Source organism: Melanostigma gelatinosum, assembly GCF_949748355.1.
Source record: "Melanostigma gelatinosum genome assembly, chromosome: 4".
In the NCBI taxonomy this organism is placed as follows: domain Eukaryota; kingdom Metazoa; phylum Chordata; class Actinopteri; order Perciformes; family Zoarcidae; genus Melanostigma; species Melanostigma gelatinosum.
This window is the reverse complement of record NC_136637.1, coordinates 29,211,453-29,232,492: the sequence shown is the minus strand read 5'-3', so window position 1 is coordinate 29,232,492 and position 21,040 is coordinate 29,211,453. Positions and strand designations below refer to the sequence as shown.

General features: G+C 47.6%; 1 protein-coding gene across 4 annotated transcripts in view; it reads right to left on the bottom strand.

Annotated features, from left to right (window-relative positions):
- Positions 1-17,599, bottom strand: part of lnx1 (ligand of numb-protein X 1) — a 33,294-nt gene extending 15,695 nt beyond the window's left edge. For 2 of the 4 annotated variants that reach the window (XM_079266547.1, XM_079266548.1), the window contains exons 1-2: positions 17,381-17,599; positions 10,917-11,425 (exon numbers count right to left, since the gene is read on the bottom strand). In XM_079266547.1, the coding sequence (XP_079122673.1) occupies positions 10,917-11,371 (455 nt within the window). In that variant the 5' untranslated portion in view covers positions 11,372-11,425; positions 17,381-17,599. Of the gene's footprint in view, positions 1-4,344; positions 4,479-10,916; positions 11,426-17,380 lie in introns of those variants that run through there. The other 2 variants (XM_079266549.1, XM_079266550.1) reach the window with 1 other exon arrangement.
- Positions 17,600-21,040: the final 3,441 nt, after the last annotated feature.

Genomic DNA, 21,040 nt, shown 5'->3' with positions numbered 1-21,040 from the left:
GTTACAGTCAGAATGTGCTTTGGTGTCACAGACTGTATTTAAGAAGTGGACGTAGTCGTCTTGGCGTCACTCGATGGTTTTCAAACATTGAGTTCAGCATTTTGGGCGTCGCCATCTTGTTTTTTTGCAACCAGTGAACAGGAAATGACCATATTTGGACTGAGGAGGAGTGACGTAGAGACGCCGTGTATGTCTCTGGTAGAGACCTGTCAATCACAAGGTAGCCCCGCCCTAAAGCATCCCTAGCATTGAAGGCACTTCAGCATTGCCGTCACTTCTTTGAACCGTAGGTGCGTCGTGTGTTTTCTGGTGTTTCTCAGACACAATGAAGCAAATCGAGTTGAAAACATCGGAAACTAATGCGCAAATTTATTCGACTGACAAAGAACCGGATGAACTTGAACCAAAAACGCGACTCTGTGAAGCATGGGGAGGCGAAGTATCCAGACATCTTTGACATGCATACATGTCACGTTTCATCACTAAGCGTCCGTATACCTGCACAGTATCTGCTGCAATTACTGAAATTATAAGGTGACCTCAAACGGCAACCATCCATATTTTCAATTCCAGCAACCAAAATCTGATAAATCTGATGCCCACTTTTTAGAAGTTACTCTTGAGCCCTGATGCAACTTCATGGCTCAGGAAGTAGGGCACTTGATATCAATTATTCACACACAAGAGAATACATATTGTATATTTGAGTTTAATAAAAGGCTTTTGTTATGAAAGCCGGTCTTTTAAAGGCTCTCTGCGCGTTGACATGAATACATGTTCACTCTGCTGGTGATTCATCGGAGACTCATCTGAGAGGACCTGCTGCTCACGAATCATGAATACATCAGCGCATTCATAATTCATCGCTCTTTTGTTGACTGCGTATTCACACGTGCACTGTGCACGTGTTTGTTTCATTTGAAGCGTAAGGTGAGCTTTACATGTCCGTTTGTCTGTGAAGGACCTCGGTGTGCCTCCTCTCCTCTACATGCGTCCTCGCCCCACGTTTCCTGTCGTGCTTGATTGCGTGTGTTTGTAGATTTCCCACGCACATTAAATGCTCCCATGACGGATATTGCTGCATGTTGTAAATCCCTGATTTAGTTATCTGCTCTCAGAGCGATGTGTTCAGGAAGGAAGGATGATTTGTATCTCTCCTTCCTCGTATGTCTGGCCCTGCTAGACTCGATGAGAGAGTGAGAGCAACAGGTATTAATATTCAACACAAACAAAAAGTCTAATTAGCGCCGCCGGCCCACACGCTTCAAACTGAGGCCGAAGAGATCGCGGTGCGCTAGCTTTGACTCCAGACGGACCCGACGTTAACAGATGACTCGCGCTGCTGGGCGAGTTAATCCTGTTGGAATGCGTCCATGCCGAAAGATGTCTGGAGCTCGGTGATCAAACACCTCCGAGAGGAGCGCTGAAGGGACGGACGCTCAGCTAATCACAGCGTTCAGCCATCTCAGGCATCATCACTGAAGCTTCACAGGGCTGCACTGTGATCATCAGGGGAGGCCGGGTGGGTCCAACCGGGTGTGTGCACAAATATATCTGATATATATGTTATATAATTATCTATAGTATTAAAAAACAGATGAAAATTAGATTGTGGAATAAAACCTACGGTGGCTGAATGTTACGTCACTTTCATTGACCGAATATGAAATTTTACATTATTCCAATGGATGGAGGAATAATTCATGCACGTGCCGACCACGCACAGACACTTTTGTTTGCATTGCATTATTATCCGAAACGCCAGAGGACGTACAAACTAAAATATACAGAGAAGAAGCAAGAAGTCGACGAGTGGGAACAGGAAACCGTCATAAACCAACCGAGGAGCAATGGTGTGACTGGAAACGCACTGAAGTCAGTAAAGGAACGAAGAAAGAAGTCAAGAATCAGACTACGGCTGGAGAAACAAGGGCTGAATGTGATCGACATCAGACTGGAGACGTAACGTAAAGCCAGAGGTGGTAATCTTGATAAACGAGCAAGAGAACCCAACATCTCGTTCCCAATGAAAGCAGCGAGCGGCACGAAATACAATCAGAGAAAGTCTCCAAGTCACCAACACTGACAGGCCTTCCTCCACAGCCACGCCCCCAAAATCATCGCTGGAAAAGTCAACAGCCGACATGGCTGCTGTTAAGATAGCAGCTGGTGGAAGAGTCCGGTGACGAGCAGGTTATCTTATTACAAGCATCGGATTCATTAAAAGATTAAAGAATGTCACGAACATGTCTTCAAAAATATCAAAACTATTTTTAATGTAGATTACCAGCGAGTAGTGGTGGGTGAGTAGCACTTGCTATCTTCTGACGTTTTGTTTTTTATCGTGATATTTACTGGAAATGACCAACAACGGAGCAAATAGCGAGTAGGACACTTTCAGGCCCTCTCCCTCCAGCTGCCACCTCGCTGAGGGTTTTAGTGGCGACATGAGGAGGAATCCTGTCGATTACTTTCACATATCAGTGCTGCGTCGCTCGCAGCCAGTTACGACACGGAAATAATGCCCCAAAACACAAAGAATGCAACCTTTTATCAGGAATATTCAAACGTCGTTGCGTCATCCCGCGTGTGTGTGTTAGCAGGAAGAAATCACAATCTAGGAGCTCTCCTGTGTGTGTGTGTGTGTGTGTGTGTGTGTGTGTGTGTGTGTGCTGCTCTTTTAATGGCCGGTGCTGACAAGAGTAGAAGTGCAGTAACCACATTAAGCGTTTCATCACAGAGAAACATTCTCCCGTGTGAACCCTGCGTACAGCCAATAACGGCGGCACACCGTGAGCCTCCGCTCACTTACGTGCGAGTAAGACGGATCGCAGCCACTCTCTGGTAACCCGCGCGGTATGAACCCACTGTAGTCATCACATCAAAGTGGAAGAAATCAGGAATAGAAAGGAGGGGAGGAGGGGAGGAGGGGGGAGAGAAAGAGGAGCCGAGGCGGCGGCAAACGCCGGAGGCTGCTCGTGTCAACAGTGTGGATAAAGACAAATGGAGTGCCACTGCTCTCCAGCCGGTTCGTCTGCTCCCTGTGATGTCATAATCAGCAAAAAACAGGAGAGTTTGATTCCCAAACAAACCAACCGCGCTGAGATGACCCACATGACCCGGCGTGCATCGCCCGTATGCACGCCCAGATGGGAGGCAGGAGCAGGAAGTGACCTGATGCCCTCCTGTCTCCTCTCATCTCCTCTGCTGCACTCCCATCCTCCCCAGTCCACCCAGTGCATCACCAGACGGAGGGATTTCATGTCTCCCGTCTCTCTGGCATCCAACGCGGGCTCTCGGAGCTAAAGCCGCGCTCGGTGGAGGAAAGCCACACAATGAAATGAGGGGATTTGCACGGCGCTCCATTGTTCAGTGTTCATGCAGCATAATGGGACGTTTCCGTCAGACTGGAGCTGTAGCACCCGAGCTCGTGGGGGATCAGAGAGCCCCGGCTTCACACGGAGCTGCTGGACGGAGTCGACATGAACTCGCACACAGAAGAGGCTCCGAGGGCCGACGCGGAGCCAAAGACGTGGCGGTGCAGTTACAGTGTATTTGGGATTTAAAGTTTAGTTTCATGAAACCACAGAACAGAACATTGTTCTCAACGAGGCCGTTCTCTTTCCTCTGCCTCCTGAAACCATCAGTAGCTCAGCCGTCATGTGGCAAAGTCACTTACGTCATCACGCTTTTGGGTGAAAGAAGTTTTAAAGTTTTTGGACGCGACCAGATTATTTTATAAACTAAGATTTGAACAACAGGATGAAGGATGGTTGGAGCTGATGTCTCTTATGCGACTTTTTAAAATGTTTTTAAGTCGTTTTTTAACATGTTTGTATTTTTAAGTGTTTTTTGTGGTTTTATGTGGTAAAACTGTTATTTTTTATACATGAAGCTTAAATAAAAAATAAATGATACTGTAAATGGATGATTGTGTGCCGTTTAGGTGGTGCTTCTAAAATGTGAGGATTTGCAGTTTCTTTCTGATTTATATGACTAAACTGAATACACGGGCTCATCTTTGGCAAATCAAGCAACACAAAGATGTCTCCTTGATTTACGACGGTGACTTCTCATCGTTCTGAACATGTTTGAATTGACTGAGCAGCCGATGACGACGCCGAGTTGCAGCTCTCATGTTGACACACTCCACCAGAGATTCGTTTCCACGGTGTCACAACTCAACAACACGCTGATGTAACCGCTGATCAAATACCCATCGTAAAGGAAAAAGGCGGCGAAGAGAAACACCGACAGGTGTGTCCTCGTGGCATCGAGGACTATGTGCACATAACAAGAGGCTTTGAACAGCTATGAATATTTAATGCTGAGTGTCGTACTCACAGCTCAGAGTAGAGGATGTGCAGGTTGCCCAAATTGTCAGTGTAGTTGGCCGGGCTGAGCCAGGGCAGCACCAGCAGCAGCAGAGCCTTCATGGTCACCGCTCGTCTCTGTGCCGACGCTCTCTCTCTCCTCTTCTGTTCCCCCCCTCCTCCTCCTCCTCCTCCTCCTCCTCCACCACCTCCACCACCTCCGATTCTCCGAACCCGGCCGTGCTGACCCCCCCTCCCAACCCCCGACCCCCCCTCGCCTACCTTCCTTCTGCCAGAGGCAGATCTCAGATCAGGATTAATCCTTCACTTCCCACCTCTTTTCTTTCCCTCTGGTTCCTCTCTCCCTGGTACTCTCTCTGTACCTCCGGGTCTGCGTGAGCTCCTCGGTTGTTTCCTCCTCTTCCTCCTCTTCCTCAGGCCGGCTGCCCGCTCATCTCAGCTGCAGAGGCAAACGGGCCGGTTGCCAGAGGTTGAAGACTGGAGGAAGAGGAAGAAGTGGCGGCGGCGGCGGCAGTAGCAGGTGCAGAGCAGAAGTCCCGTTGTGGCACGCAGGAGGATAAGGAGGAAGTGCGAGAAGAAGAAGAAGAAGAAGAAGAAGAAGAAGAAGAGGAGAAGGGAGGAGGACCCGTGCAAAGGTGGCACATTTGGAATACAATTTGAGATGTGCAGCCCTTAATCTGCTCCGGGCTCTGACTAGTTGTAAGAGGATTTGTGCTCGTGTGTGTGCATGTCTGTCTCCGTCGGTGTGTGTGTGTGTGTGTCAGCGAGAACAGCGCAGGCTGTGACTTATACTGCAGCAGAAACCACTGAAGGGGGGGGGGGGGATGGAGCAGACCAAACAGAGACAGAAGAGGGGGGGGGGGGTACCTGGTGCTACTCTGATTGGCTCACACACGTACACACACACACACGTTTGCAACCTCTGGATTCACCTCCCCCCCGCCACCCGCCTGCAATATGTTGGTCCATGGAGGGGGGAGGATAGAGAGGGGGTGGAGGGGGGGTGTGTTGCCTCCGAGCCCTCCCCCCCCCCTCTCCAACGATGGACTGATCCCCGTTCAGCAGATTGGTCTGATCGCTCGAAAGAATCTGCCGACATGTGTCGAATAATTCTTTCAAGAAGATCTAAGTCTAAGTGAGCATTTCATTCATACATTCATTCATTCATTCATTCATTCAATTTCAGAACACAAAGAGAGATAAGGGAGCGATGCAGGAGGACAGGTGCACAATAACAAAGGTTAAAGGTGGATCACACCAAACACAAAGCAAACATTTTCAATGCAAAGACTCAAATAGATGTGAATGTGCGTCGGCGACACAAACACATTTGAAATTCGTGTGACGCTGTGTTGCAAAAGCCAATCAGGGTTGAGCTCCTCCTCCTCCTCATGTTGTTGTTGTTGAGTCAGAAATGGAGGGAAAATAAATCCCGTATCCGTCCACCGTGGAGACTGAATAAAACTCCATGTATAGATGCTTGTACAAACGATAACGTCGCTGCTGTATTTGTATGGAGCAGCTACTGTGTTAGCATAGCATAGCATAGCACCGATCGATCCAAACCCCATTCAGAAAACAAGCATTTCATCCTGCTGACAGACCTGACACATCCTCGTTTAAGACTTTTCACTAATTTTAGCATCTTTTTGATCCGTTTATTCTGATAAAAATCACAGCAAACATCTATATATTCGGGGTTCGTACGACGGCGTCCTCGACGTATCTGGGATTGTGCGACATGACACAAAGCAGCAACATTAGTTTTCATGAAACGGTGTTGGTATCTACGCGAGGTCACACCATCTATCATCACCAACTAATTCAATAGTTCATGCAGGGGTCTCGGGAAGCAACACAGCTGGGAGGTGAGAGGGAGGAGAGGGTGGAGAGGGAGGAGAGGGTGGAGAGGGAGGAGTGGGATGAGAGGGTGGAGAGGATGGAGTGGATGAGAGGGAGGAGAGGGAGGAGAGGATGGAGAGGGAGGAGTGGATGAGAGGGTGGAGAGGGAGGAGAGGGAGGAGTGGGATGAGAGGGCGGAGAGGATGGAGTGGATGAGAGGGATGAGAGGATGGAGAGGGAGGAGTGGGATGAGAGGGTGGAGAGGATGGAGAGGGAGGAGTGGATGAGAGGGTGGAGAGGGAGGAGAGGGAGGAGTGGGATGAGAGGGTGGAGAGGATGGAGTGGATGAGAGGGAGGAGAGGATGGAGAGGGAGGAGTGGGATGAGAGGGCGGAGAGGGCGGAGAGGATGGAGTGGATGAGAGGGTGGAGAGGGAGGAGTGGGATGAGAGGGTGGAGAGGATGGAGTGGATGGAGAGGATGGAGAGGGAGGAGAGGATGGAGAGGGATGAGAGGGATGAGAGGGTGGAGTGGATGGAGAGGGAGGAGAGGGTAGAGATGGTGGAGAGGGAGGAGTGGGATGAGAGGGTGGAGAGGATGGAGAGGATGGAGAGGGATGAGAGGGTGGAGAGGGAGGAGTGGGATGAGAGGGTGGAGAGGATGGAGTGGATGGAGAGGGAGGAGAGGATGGAGAGGGATGAGAGGGATGAGAGGGTGGAGTGGGAGGAGAGGGTAGAGATGGTGGAGTGGATGGAGATGGTGGAGAGGATGGAGTGGGAGGAGAGGATGGAGAGAGGAGAGGTGTACGTTGACGGACTGTGACCGGCGTTCACCTGAAGGTGCTGAATACAGACAGCTGGATGCATTAAAGGCTGTCTGAGGTTGTAAACTGTGTTCAGCCCTTGCTGTCTTTTTTTGGTCGTAAACTCAAAGAGATGAAGCAACTTTAAACGTGAAATACTGCAGATAATCTCATTTTCATCCCTGTAGATGTCTTTATTTGAAGTAGTCATGTCGATTTTACTTATAAAGCTCATATTTTAATCCTTCCCCCCCTTTCCCTTTCCACCTTTTTTCCACCGTTATCCGATTTTCACAGCGCTCAGCTGTCTGCTCCCCTCGAGAAAGACACTTAGCTGCTGTAAATACCCTGTCTGACTGAATATTTGGCTGAATCTACTGTGTGTGTGTGTGTGTGTGCATTAATGCATGCGTACCGAGTTATCCCGCGGTACTTGAACGGAGCGCACACAGCGACAAGACCACAGGGCACGCAGGAAATGGAAATGTAATTGGATTGTGACAGGATGCAGTTTGTGAACAGAAACCAGTTCTAAACCCCCACAGGAGCCGTTTCTCTCTCTCTCACACACACACACACACACACACACACACGCACACACACACACACACACACCTTGATAGCAGCAGCCAATACTTCTACTGATGGGGTAGAAACCAATCCGTGTGTACATTCATACATACTTCAGAATGAGTGTGCCCGAGTCACAACCACGGCACACAAATAAAGGTGTGATGTCACACATATGTAAATGCCTATATCGCCAATAGACGACTATTACGAAAGCTATTTACAAGACAGGAGGGAGAGACAATGACAGCCGTACTCGTGAGTCACGTTTAAATCAGAGCTTACACCAAGCACGGCTGACTGGAAAGATTCAACAATAAGAAGTTCCTTTATTAGTCCCACAGCTAGGTCATTGTGCAGCAAGGTCACACACACACACACACACATTTAAATGTACAGAATGCAGCTATGGTAGCTGCCAGGAACTCATTTATTCCCCCCCCGATATTCACACAAGCTGTGAAAGAGAATGGAGCGCTCTTGAAAACAAGTAGTTTCAGGCACAAAAGAAGCAGGAAGAAAAAAATAAATACCATCATGCTCAAGGAAGAGCATCAGTAAAACATACACATGCAGCTCTGGGTAAATTCATTTGACAAATACAAACAATATGAGAGCGGGAGGCATTCAGAGCAGGAAGTAGAACCCTCCTTAAAGCAGCACATGTAGCTACAGGTTTGTCTGAGCGAGTCCTGACACGACCAAGTAGCAGAGCGGGCCGGAAACACCGGCGATCACGTGACCAGAATGACAACTCCTCCCAACCAAAGGCCAATAAAGGTCAGGGATGATCACATGAGTATGAAATCAGCTCTGGCCAGATGGCGTGGCTGTCTCAGTCATTACAACTCCCGACCCTCTGCCAGATTCTGGGGTCCAGGCCAGCGACAGCGAGCGCTGCCGTCACAGAACACCCGCTGAGAGACGGAGCTCCGCCAGAGCTCTGCGTCCAAACACATTTCATTCTCCTCGTATTTAAACTGTTTTTAACCAGCTAACTCAGCTTTGTTGCGTACAAAGAGTCACAGCTTCAGAATCAGACGGACCTGTTTCGATACCAGCATCAGAAATGCCTCGGATACAGCTGAAGATCCTGGGTCGGGTATCGGCGAGTCTGTGCACCAAAACGATATCACGTCAACGAGTCATCTCGCTTCTTTCTCATCTCCGTTGAGAGTCGCACAGGCAGGTGCTAGCGTGGAGTGTATCGTTAGCTAGAGCTAGCACTATGTCAGCAGATTGGACACATTTCACACTGGAAAATCCAGTGTGCGGCTAGCAGCTAACGGTGCTAACAGCATGTACAGCGCTGACAACTACTTCGTTTTTAGGTTTAATTACGCCACAAAACTACTTGGTTCGGTTTCGGCAACAAAAGGTGGGCTTTGGAAAAGGTCGTGGTTCGGGTTAAAATAAATGTTTGTTACATAACCGACGTCAGCAAAGTACGTAAGTTACCGAGCAAGAAGTAGGTCAAATATGTCAACGATGACTTTGGTTTCACACCGGACACAGACATCGGCCTCCTGAGTGAAAGTCCTGTATTATGGTCTCACTCTCTAGTTCAATACAGCATGATGTTCATTCAGTACATTATGCTCCATTCAGAGTCAGACAGACCATAAAGCAGGGGATGCTTTAGGGCGGGGCTACACGGTGATTGACAGGTCGACCAGAGACGTATACGGCGTCTCTACGTCGCTCCTCCTCAGTCCAGATATGGTCACGTCTGTTCATCGGATGCAAAAAAGCCAAGATGGCGACGGGGAAGTCGCGCCCAACTCGAGGCTTCTTAACATCAGTCCACAAACAAACGTCCACTTCTATGGTTTAAACTCAACAACTACTCGAACAACAATCATAACCAGCATGATCAAAGGAATACAGAAGAGGAGAAATGTTGAAACGGTGCTTTTCCACTTCCTCCCACACAACGTGCAGACTCGTCCCTCTGGACGCGGCCTCTCACCTCCACAGGTAACACCTTCTAACTACGGGAGAGCAGCCGGATCCTTCTGGGAGTCGGCCTCACGTCTCCACCTCCTCCTGACACTCGCACTGCACGAAGGGAAAAGACAGTGGAGCCGTGTGGAGGAGGAAGATAGAGGGAAGGAATGAGGTAGAGGAGAAAGGAAGGAGAAACAGAGGAAATGGGTGCATGTGGGTGGCGGGATAATACGACGCAGAGAAGGGGCAGGAAAAAAAGAACAACTTTATTTCTTTATTTTTCTAAATGAATCGGAAACACTGTGTGTGTGTGTGTGTGTGTGTGTGTGTGTGTGTGTGTGATGAAATATCCCAGAGGCCTTTGGGCTGAGGGAGTGTTAATGAGCATTAATGAAAACGGATCCAGACGGAGAGAAACCAGAGCTCTGTCTTTAATGATTGATGAACAGAGGAGCCGGGCTACTTTAGATGAAAGCCCGGTTAGAGGAAGAACTCTCTCCTTGGGGAGCAGCGTGGGAAACCTAGAGCCTGTTTGCTGCACTGTTGTTTTTACCAGATAGCCAGTGTACATACGAGAGAAATGCTAATTAAATAATATTAAGTACGCACTGATTATATCTGACTTTCTTTAATGGAAAATACAGTTATAGGAAGCGATGCCCCCCGGAACTCTGCTCTAAATCAGTAAAAACACGGAGTATTGATGCGGTCCAGAGTTATTGGTTCTGCTATCAGTACTTTCTTAATTCCCGAGTAATTACAAATATCCTCTCTCTCTCTCTCTCTCTGTCTCTATCTCTCTCTCTCTGTCTGTCTGTCTCTCTGTGTCTGTCTCTCTGTGTCTGTCTCTCTGTGTCTGTCTCTTTGTCTCCGTGTCTGTGTCTCTGTCTCTCTGTCTCTTTGTCTCAGTACAGAGTGAGACTCACATCACGATCAGAGAGGAAACATTGTAGAACTCTGGTCGTCTCAAACACAATAAAACCTTCACAAGTAAGTTCATCACAACATGACCAACAAGCAGAACATCAGTCTGTCTGTGCAGCAGCCGCCAGGTAACGGTAGTGATGTCATATGTTAGTGATGTCATGCGTTAGTGATGTCATGAGTTAGTGATGTCATGAGTTAGTGATGTCGTAGAGAGTTTGATCAGAAGAACAGGATCAATGGAAGATAATCACTGAGATCATAGATTAGATGAGAATGTGTTTTAAAGATTTCTGAACTTCTTGTATTTGCTGCTCAAGAAAGATTATTTGTTTACAAACGAGAATAATAAAGAAATGTGGATTATTTTCTTATCATCAAAAAGAGTATCGATAAGGAAGCAAACAGATAACCAGTGTCGATAAGAGTACTAACGAGCTAACGGTGCCTTCAGGTAAAGGTCTGCATGGTCTGAGTGTATCTGCTCCTCCCGTCCTACCTGCTCTTGATGTGGTCCTGCAGCTCACCTCGCGCCAGCGTCACGGCGCAGTGGTCGGTGAAGGGGCAGGCCACGGTCAGCTTGTCCAGCAGCTTGTGCACCAGCAGGCTGGGCTTCCTGCAGCTCTGCAGCATGAGCGGCGCGCGGCACACGGGGCAGAAGTCGCTCTCCAGCAGGAAGCTGGTGAGGCACTCCTGGCAGTAGGTGTGTCCGCAGGGTGTGTCCAGGGGCCGGAGGAGCGCCTGCAGGCAGATGTGGCACACGAGGTCGTCGTCCACCTCGTCCCGGTAGAGGTACTCGTGGTTCTCCTCCAGCTGGTGGCAGTGGCCGCACGCGGCGCACAGGTCCGGAGGCGGAGACACGAGTCCGTAGTCTGAGGGGGAAAGGGGCGGGGCCGACGCTCCGGCCATCGCCGCGGCGACGTCGGGCTGTGCGCTCTCCTCCTGGATGCTCATCTGGACTCAGGAAGGTTTGCTGGATCCAGGGAGGAGGTCATGAGCAGCAGAGATCTGTGTGAGAGAGGAAGAGGACCAGAGTGTAAGACAGGCAGTGGAGGAGGAAGCACGACATCCTTTATTGAGTAAAAGTATTAATACAACAGTGAGGAAATAATATAAAACACAATCACCCAACAAGGAACACTTCAGTGAGATATAGAGATTTGTTTTTGCTACGTGTCCTCAGACTGTAAATAAGAAGTGAAAGAAGTGTCATGACGACTACGTCCACTTCATGACGTTTGTGGACTGATGATCTTCTTTGTTTACAAACAGTGAACAGGAAGTGAGCACATCTGGACTGAGGAGGAGTGATGTAGAGACGCCGTAAACGTCTCTGGTAGAGACCTGTCAATCACTGTGTAGCCCCGCCCTAAAGCATCCCCTGCTTTATGGTCTGTGTGACTCTAAATTAATGAATGAATTTTATTTCTATAGCGCTTTTCACAGACAGTAGTATCACAAAGTGCTTAACAGAGCAGACATTAAAAGCATAAAAAACTAAATGTGACCCAAGGGTCAATAAATTATCTACACAGAGAAAATTTAAAAATAAAATAAAAAATAATAAAAAATAAAATAAAAATGTAAAACATATTTTAAGAGCAGGTCCAGGACATGGGTTTACTTTTACACAAACGCCAGCCTAAACAGGTGGGTTTTTAGCTGGCTTTTAAAAGTATCCACAGTATCGGCGAGGCGCAGAGTTGCAGGCAGAGCATTCCAGAGCCTCGGGGTCACTGCCTCAAAGGCTCGGTCACCACGGGTCTTAAATCGTGTGCGTGGGACTGACAGAAGACCTCGAGCGTTTGACCTGAGAGTGCGGGCGGGTGAATAGGGGCGAAGTAGATCAGCTACATAAGTCGGAGCCTGACCGTGAAGTGCTCTGTAAGTGATGGTGAGAATGTTGAAGTGTATCCTCGATGCTACAGGAAGCCAGTGGAGAGATCGGAGTACGGGGGTGATGTGAGACCGTCGATTTGTCCTGGTGAGTAATCTGGCGGCAGCATTTTGGATGACCTGCAGACGGTTAAGAGCAGATACACTGAGGGATGTGAAAAGTGAGTTGCAGTAGTCAATGCGTGAAGAGATAAATGTGTGTATGATGATTTCTAATTCAGGTGTTGAGACTACAGATCTCAGTTTACTGATATTTCTGAGATGGAAGAAACATGACCTGGACAGCTGCTTAACATGAGGGTCAAACGACATGGATCGATCAAAGAAAATCCCAAGATTGTGCAGGTTGCAATGGGAAGCAGAGGAGAGTGGACTAATAATCTGCCTGATCATGGGGACAAACTCCTCTGGAGCAATAACTAGGACCTCCGTCTTAGAGTCGTTGAGTTGCAGGCAGTTTTCTGCCGTCCAGTCTCTGATGGCATTGACACAGTCCAGGAGCCGAGTTAATGTGAATGCCTCGCTGGGTTTAAATGACAGATGGAGTTGGATGTCGTCTGCATATAAGTGATAGGACACATTATAGCTTTTTATGATCGGTCCCAAAGGTAACAGATAAAGGGAAAATAACAAAGGCCCCAGAACCGAGCCCTGCGGTACACCACAAGACAGTGGAGAGGTAACAGACACAAAAGCACCCACCGAGACATTGAAACTTCTGTCATTGAGGTAAGACGTAAACCAGTCTAACGCTATGCCAGTTATGCCCACCCAATCACGTAGCCTCTTAATCAGGATGTTATGGTCTACAGTGTCAAATGCAGAACTGAGGTCCAGAAGAACTAACACAGAGCAGTCACCTGCATCAGCACACATGAGAATGTCATTTGAAACCCTCAGGAGAGCGGTTTCAGTAGAGTGTTGCTTACGAAACCCAGACTGGAACTTGTCATACATGTTGTGCCTCTCCAGTGCAGCAGTAAGTTGTTTGGCCACCACTTTCTCTCACATTTTGGACAGGAAAGGCAGTTTTGATATGGGCCTGTAGTTCATGGGCAAAGCTGGATCTAAGTTAGGTTTCTTTAATATGGGCTGGATAGTGGCATGTTTGAAATAGGAAGGGACAATTCCTGTAGACAATGAGGAATTGACAATAGATGTTACTGCTGGGCCACTAGTTAGCAGAACTTTCTTAAATAGAGAGGATGGAATGAGACCTAGTTCTAAAAAAGTTCTAAAAAAGTTGGACCATAATGTACTAAATGAACATCATGCTGTATTGAAGAAGACTTGAAACTAGAGATTGAGACATAAACTCATGTTTACAATGTTTACTGAGGTAATAAATCAAGAGAGAAGTAGAGTCATTTTCTCATAGACTTCTATACAACCAGAGGAGTCGCCCCCTGGTGGACACTAGAGAGAATGCAGCTTTAACACATGAAGCTTTTCAGAACCGGAGGTTGCTGCCTGACGTCATCCCCTCTCTCTCCCACACTATTTCCTCTCATTCTCAAAGTATTCACTACAATAAAGAAAATAAAACACCCCCGAAAAAAAGGTTCTACCTGGAACCACAAAGTGTCCTATGAAGACAAGCTGAAGAACCCTAAATGGTTCCAGTTCGCCTGTTTATTTCTGTATTTCTCTACTAGAACAAATGACCCTTCCATCAGTGAAGACAGGAGGACAGCACTCATGTTAAGTAAACAGGGTGTGAAAGGATTCACAAGCTTCTCTTTCACGCGGTGAGAGCAGCGGTCCTGCATTCTTCTGTGTTGGTTTTGTGTTTCCTCTGCTGGCACAGAGAAGAAATATCCAACTACGGAGACGTCTGCTCTCGATGCAGCGACATCAGTGTTACTGGAGTGTGGCGGCGGATAGACGCGAGTCTCCGGCGCTCGCTGCATCACAAACACACATCACGGCTCAGGGATGCGACAGGATTCCAAACTGGCTTCTTTGTTATTGTCGTCGTTGTTTTTTTGCAGGTTTACATCGACGCTGCGAGCGTGCCAGCGGACACGTCATGTCCACAACGGGCTCCTCGAGCACATGGACACGAGCAGATGGGCTCAGTCAGACTCACGTCACCTTGGCAACAGCCATCTCGTTGGCGCTCTGTCGGGTCTTAACGAGACACCAGATCTCGCTCAAAAAAACAACACACAGGACCAATATAACTCTGGGATTGAAAAGCATGTTTTTCTTTAAACAATCGCCAGAACCACAGCGTTCATCAGCCAGAAGCTGTTCAAAACGTCATCATCGCTTTCTGTCCTTTAACACATGAGGTGTGACAAACGGCTTTGTTATAAAAAGCAACCAACATGAACATTGTGATATTTCATCAAAAATACTAAATTCTAAATTTGCTCGCCCCAAATAAAGCGTTTGCTTTCACCAGATTCTGTAAAAAACATTTGATCGTGAGCTCCTCAGCTGAACTATAGACTCATCTGAGAGCAACAGTCACGTGACAACAGATCAGCTGCTGAGCACAGAGCAGAGAGAGGTTCTCAGTAGAGGTGGAAAACAGCTGAATATTTACAGCACGTGGAGCCTCCATTTTTTTCCCCAAAACATTTACTTCAAACAATGTTTGTATAAATTCCAGCATTTTCCAATTTTTGTCAAAAAATGTACCAAAGAAACTTGCGTTTGTGTCTTTTTTGTGATTTCTGGCAGTGTAACTGTAACAGACATTCCTCTCTCTCTCTAAGTTCTCTCTGCTTCTAGTCATGGTTGCTCTGTTTCTATAGAGCTGCAGGACTTGTAGTGTGTAGTGCAGTGAAAAACCAGACCACAGAGAGTCGAATGTGCAAAAAAATGCCCAAACTGTTTGGAGGTAAATAAAGAAACACTCAATACACTTTGATGTGCGTCCTAAAATGCAGACGACTGTGACCGCGCACTGCAAGTGCAAACAAATCTGCAGAGCAACCCGCCGAGTTGTCAAAACAAACAGGCCGTCCTTGTTGTCTCTGCACAGAAGCAGCGCGAGGACGGCGCGCGGCGAGCTGTGACAGCCATCGAAGCTCCGTGTCTCCGAGGCCGAGGACTGAGACGACTTCACAGCTTCCCCACCGAGAGCAGGCGGCAACGCGGCCGATTCATCACAGACGGCGGCACCTGCCGCTGCGTCTGAGGTCTGATCTTTCATCACCACACGGGGAAAACAACCGCTGACAGAAGAGGAACAGAAAGAGACACATCTGCCAGCAGGAGCAGAAATAAAAGACGAAAAGTTGAAGAAAATGAAAAATGAAGGCGGTTTGATATTCTCCCTCTGAATTCCTGGTGTGAACAGATAACATAATCTCCTTTAAGCTTCTTCTCTTCTCTCTCCCGGGAAACGTTGGTGTTAAAAAGAGAGAACGATAACGACGAACACAGAAAGAAGATCACAATGGAACCTGAAACAAAATGGACGACGTCTCACAGCCCGACTGGATCCGATTCGCCTTTATAATTGGAATGAAGATAAAACGTTGGCCGTCACACACACACACACATACATGCGGCTACACGCAGAGACACGCGGGCCGACACACCCACGAACTCAGAGACTTTCACACGGAGGACACTCCCGCACCTCCGTCCTAATCCCTGAATCCACAGCTACACCTGCAACGCAATACAAGGAGCACGTGCAGTGTTTGGATTGTAAATCCAGTTCAAAGCGTTTCCTTTGTCTTTAGTGACGGCTGTTTGTCGACACCTTCCTCCTCACGCAGATGTAGAGAAGGCTCTCTCCTGTAATCTGTGACGAGTTAAGAATGACACGAGGCAGAGTCAGCGCTTTCTTTTCTCCCGAACGACAGAGCGTGAAAAACGACCCCGACGATGACGAGGCCAACGTGTCTGCGTCGGCACTCTCGGCCGTCCACGCTGAACTAACATGTTGCTGTGGACATATGCACCACTCCTTTTTATTCAGCGCGCACGCGCGCGCGCACGCACACACACGCACACACACGCACACACACGCACACACACGCACACACACGCACACGCACGCACACACACGCACACACACGCACACACACACACACACACACACACACACACACAGAATCAAGACGAGTGCATGTGAGCACACTGCAGAAACACGTTTACAGCCATCTTGTAGTTTGTTAATCATTGCAGATTTATTTTCATGTGCTGCACAACAAAGTGAAATTGACACAGCTGGTCATTGTAGTTCTAGCAGGCGTGGTCTCACAGTCAGGACTACAAACAAACCACAGGATGCACACTCGCACCACTCAGGGAGAGCTGGAGAGCATCTCGTCAGCATCAGCTCATTCAACAGACAAAGATCAGAGGGGCTTGAGTTCTGAGCAGCTCAGTGAACACGGAGCACAAACAAACATGAGGCACGAAGTGTGTGTGTGTGTGTGTGTGTGTGTGTGTGTGTGTCATCTAACACACCAGCATAGCATGTCGCGTTCAGACATGTCGCTGAAAATTCCAGGAAGCCTTTTTTTTTCGATTCACTTTCTGCAGAAATCTATTTCATAACGACACACGATCAAAGGAATAAACTTCTGAATGTTGATGATTAATAATATGACGAGAATCAAGAATCCCGCCATGACTCATTTACTCCTCGACATGATATATATATTTATATACGTTCATTAAATCTAGCCCCTCCTGTTCCTTTATGAACGGACGTACAGGATGAGCTTCCTGGCCCTGTGGAGGACCTGATGTCGGTGCCGGTCCCTCTCTGGGTCCTCCAGTCTGAGCCAGACCCGACACCTCAGTCTGGGAGAACAGCTGCAGGCAGATGTGAAGCTCCCTGAAGAGCCTCTAGGATCAGAACGGCCGACTGGACGAGCACAGCCTGAACCGAACGCCGTCTGAGATCTAGATCCACGCGTACGTCCTGACAGGCAGCCGGCGTCTTCTACACTCACGGGGATTCAATGCAAATCTACTTCAACCAAGCAACACAAACCAGCACCAGACACTGGACCTGTGTGTTCCAACTGCTGACACGTTCTTTACTGAAGCACATTTAAGACAAGTAGCACACTTCTAGTTTAGAACTTTACTTACATGTCTTCATGAGCGACGTTCACTTTCAGCTGAGCAGTTCACCTGGACAGGTAGAGCCTCGCAGAGGGTGTAACGTTACCATTCAGAGAGGGGGGGGGAGGAGTGTGAGGTGACTCTGGAGAGAGGACTTTGTCCTCGGTCACTGAGTCAGAGGATTGGCTGCAAGAGGAGGAATTGGATCCGACTGCCGGTCCTGAGGGAACGTCTTTCAGACCCGAAGCGGTGGGGAAAGACTGCCGGCGGTGTGAGCTCGGAACCTGCTCACCTCTGACAGGCAAAGGTGATCAGGAAGTGGCAGCGCAGAGGGGCGGGGCCAGAGGAAAAGGTAAACAGGACAACCGCCCAAACCTGCTCTGAGACTTCAGGAGAAACAGGAATTTCCTACAAAGTGGAGCAGACAGGAACAGATGGAAGGGTCTAAAAACACTGTGTTCAATGTGCACCAGCAGCTACATTTGTTTTTGTTGTGAATTATTGAAATGTCTTTCAAAAGACAGGACCTCTTCTATTACACAAGACAAACTGAATGAGCTGCGAAGCATTTAATGTCCCGACATGATTGATTTCCTGCAGGTCGTTGGTGTAAACAGTAAAAGCTGCTCTGTGGTCTTTAAACAGGAAGCTCATGATCTGAGACAACATGTCTCACGCTGAGTTAATGCCAACAAGTATTTTCACCTGTGCACACACACACACACACACACGTGTAGCGGGACTCCCTCTGTACGTTGTTGTGGGCTTACTCTCGATGACAATCGCTGCTTTTGTAAAGCCGTGCGTGTGACTCCGGCTTTGGAGGTAAACGGTTATTATCCTCCTCGTGTTCTCAGATGTGGTTTCCCTCTCGGCTTTCAGAACGCCGGGACGGTGCGCTGCAGGTGCTCCAGACACAAAATGACGTTTCTCCATGAGTCACTCTGACATCATGAGGGTATGCGTGTGGGCAGAACACACAAGATAGAAACTGTTTATGGGTTTACTCTGTACAGGGAGGACAAATTAGCCGAACTACAAAAGCGATGAGATTCATCCCGTTTCAGAATTCTTTAAATAAAATACAACAACAAGGTTTACTTACAGGGATTGTTGTGTTTTCGTTAGCTTAGAATGAGCCCTTCATATCTAAATAGGGAGCCGGTCCTCTTCAGAGTCCACCATGTTGCTACAGTAGCCCAGAATGGACAAACTGGCTCTGGAGAGACTTTCACATTTATGGTTACTTGAAGGCCACCGTAGTTCTAGACGCCACTAAATCCCACACACTGCTCCTTTGGTTTATGGCCAAATATTTACAAAGATAATGACATTCCCATGAGCCCTCAGGTGCAGCTTATTGGGTGATGTTAGAATGCAAACACGCTACACTAAGGCGGTGAACATGCTCAGTATTAAATCTCAGTCTGTCAGCACTGTCATTGTGAATATTAGCGTTTAGCTCAAAGCGCTGCTGTGTCGTAGTCCAGCCTCACAGAGCCGGCAGCAACAACAAGTGAAGATACGGTGACGGAGGAGGACCAGCGAGGGGAGTAGTTGTGACTGTTACTAAGGTGGGGGTTCAAATGTACCCACATCAATGCTCGGGACCAGATTAAAATCAATGACTGTTAAAATCATCTCTCCTCCCATAAATCATCTGAAATGGGATTTTTGTTTCTAAAAAAGATGTTCGCAACCTGTCTGTTCTGAAGCAAACATACGTTTCATGTCAGCCTGGTAGCAACGCACAATGTGAGGCTGTTAACATTGTGAAAAAATGTGTCAGGTTTAGGCAACAAAACTACTTGGTTGAGGTTAGAAAAAATATGGTTTGTGGTAAAATATTAACGTAACGTGACATAACATAACGTGACATAACAACGTGACATAGCGTAACATAACGTGAATTAACGTAACGTGAATTAACGTAACATAACGTGAATTAATGTAACGTGACATAACATAATGTAACATAACGTGAATTAACGTGACATAACGTAACATAACGTAACATAACGTAACATAACGTGACAGAACAATGTGACATAACGTGACGTAACATAACGTGAATTAACGTAACGTGACATAACGTAACTACATAACAGTAACAAAGGAACTGTTAACGGTAACAACGCAAGGGTAAAAAAAGTAACGGTAACGACGGCACTTTAACAACAGAACAGAACGGTGTAACGTAACAACTGTGACTTTTGGTTTTACGTTGTACACGTACAGCAGCCTCCTGGCTCAAAGTCCTGCGTTTGTGTGACTTTCTCACTCTTTATATTCGTTACTATACCACATAACTTCTCAATAATGGCCGCTCAACATACTAACTACATCGCTTGCTCTGTCGCTTGTTGTAATACGTCAACGACCCCAAGCAGCAACCTCCGGAGCTGAGAAACGAAGCCAACATGGAAGTGTCACAAACTGCAGTACCTCAGATGACCACTTGAGGCTCCAGTAGCGAGTCAATCCCCAAAGTCCTCAACGTTACAGCAGAAATAAACAAAAGCCTGGTACAAAAATGGATTTGGTAGGTAATACCGCCGTTTATAAAAACGGTACATTCAATGTAATCGTGGTTTGCAGAAGCCTACAATGCCAATGTGTTTGCCAATGTGTTACAGTGACTCAAATATTTGGAGTTTCTTGAACTCTTAAGTTGTCTTTGAAGTGCTGAGTTGAACCTGCATCCTGTTTCATTCCTGCTGAGTCCTCAGCTGCCTGCTGCTGGAGTTTATCTAAACACTGTAGTGCAGGTGAAACCAATCTCCCCCTGTCTTTATAGGACACTTTCTGTGATTCCTCTCTCACACACACACACACACACACACACACACACACACACACACACACACACACACACACACACACACACACACACACACACACACACACACACACACACACACACACACACACACACACACACACTCCTGCTGCCACTCTTTTTCTTCCCAGCTCAGCTGTGCTTCACATTCCTCTGTCAAACGTTCCTCTAAGTCGCCGGCGATGATTTGAATTCAGATGGCAGACGAGAAAGTTCAAAAGAAGTGGCTGATACAAAGACGGGGGAATATCAGCGTTTTAAACTCACTGTTTGACACACCGCTTCATCGGTTTCTCTTTCTGTCCGCTTCCCTTGTGGCGCTGAGAGTTCACCCGTCTGTCTTCCTTCCGCACAGCATCCATATTTCATGGTAGCGATGCAAATGCTCTCTCCGTGGCTTGAATATTGAAGAGGAGAAACGGCAGACGGAAGGTCATCAAAAGGAGGCGACCCAAGCCGGCTCAACCATCGCCACGGAGACGGCCTCCTTCTCGTCCTTCTGATGCGATCGTTGACCGTGCACGTGGGTGGAGGTGTGCGTCTGTGGAGATGCATCAGCATTTCCAACATTTGAGGGTCAGTCTGAGAGAAAGGAGAGGTTCGTCAAACATAATAAAAGCTTTTTCCTTCTTCGCCTGTTCTTAAAGGGCAATAAATTAGCCTGAACCTGCCGGTACAGCCTGGAGACCGAGCGGCACTCAATAATCACATGAAAGTATGATAAAGTATGAATGTAGCCACATTTATAACATATTTAAACTCGTCTATCGCCACTGAGCCGGATGCTCGCTGTGTGTCCGTCATCATTTCTGTCGTTTGCAGTTTTCTTGTAACAATGATTTGTAATT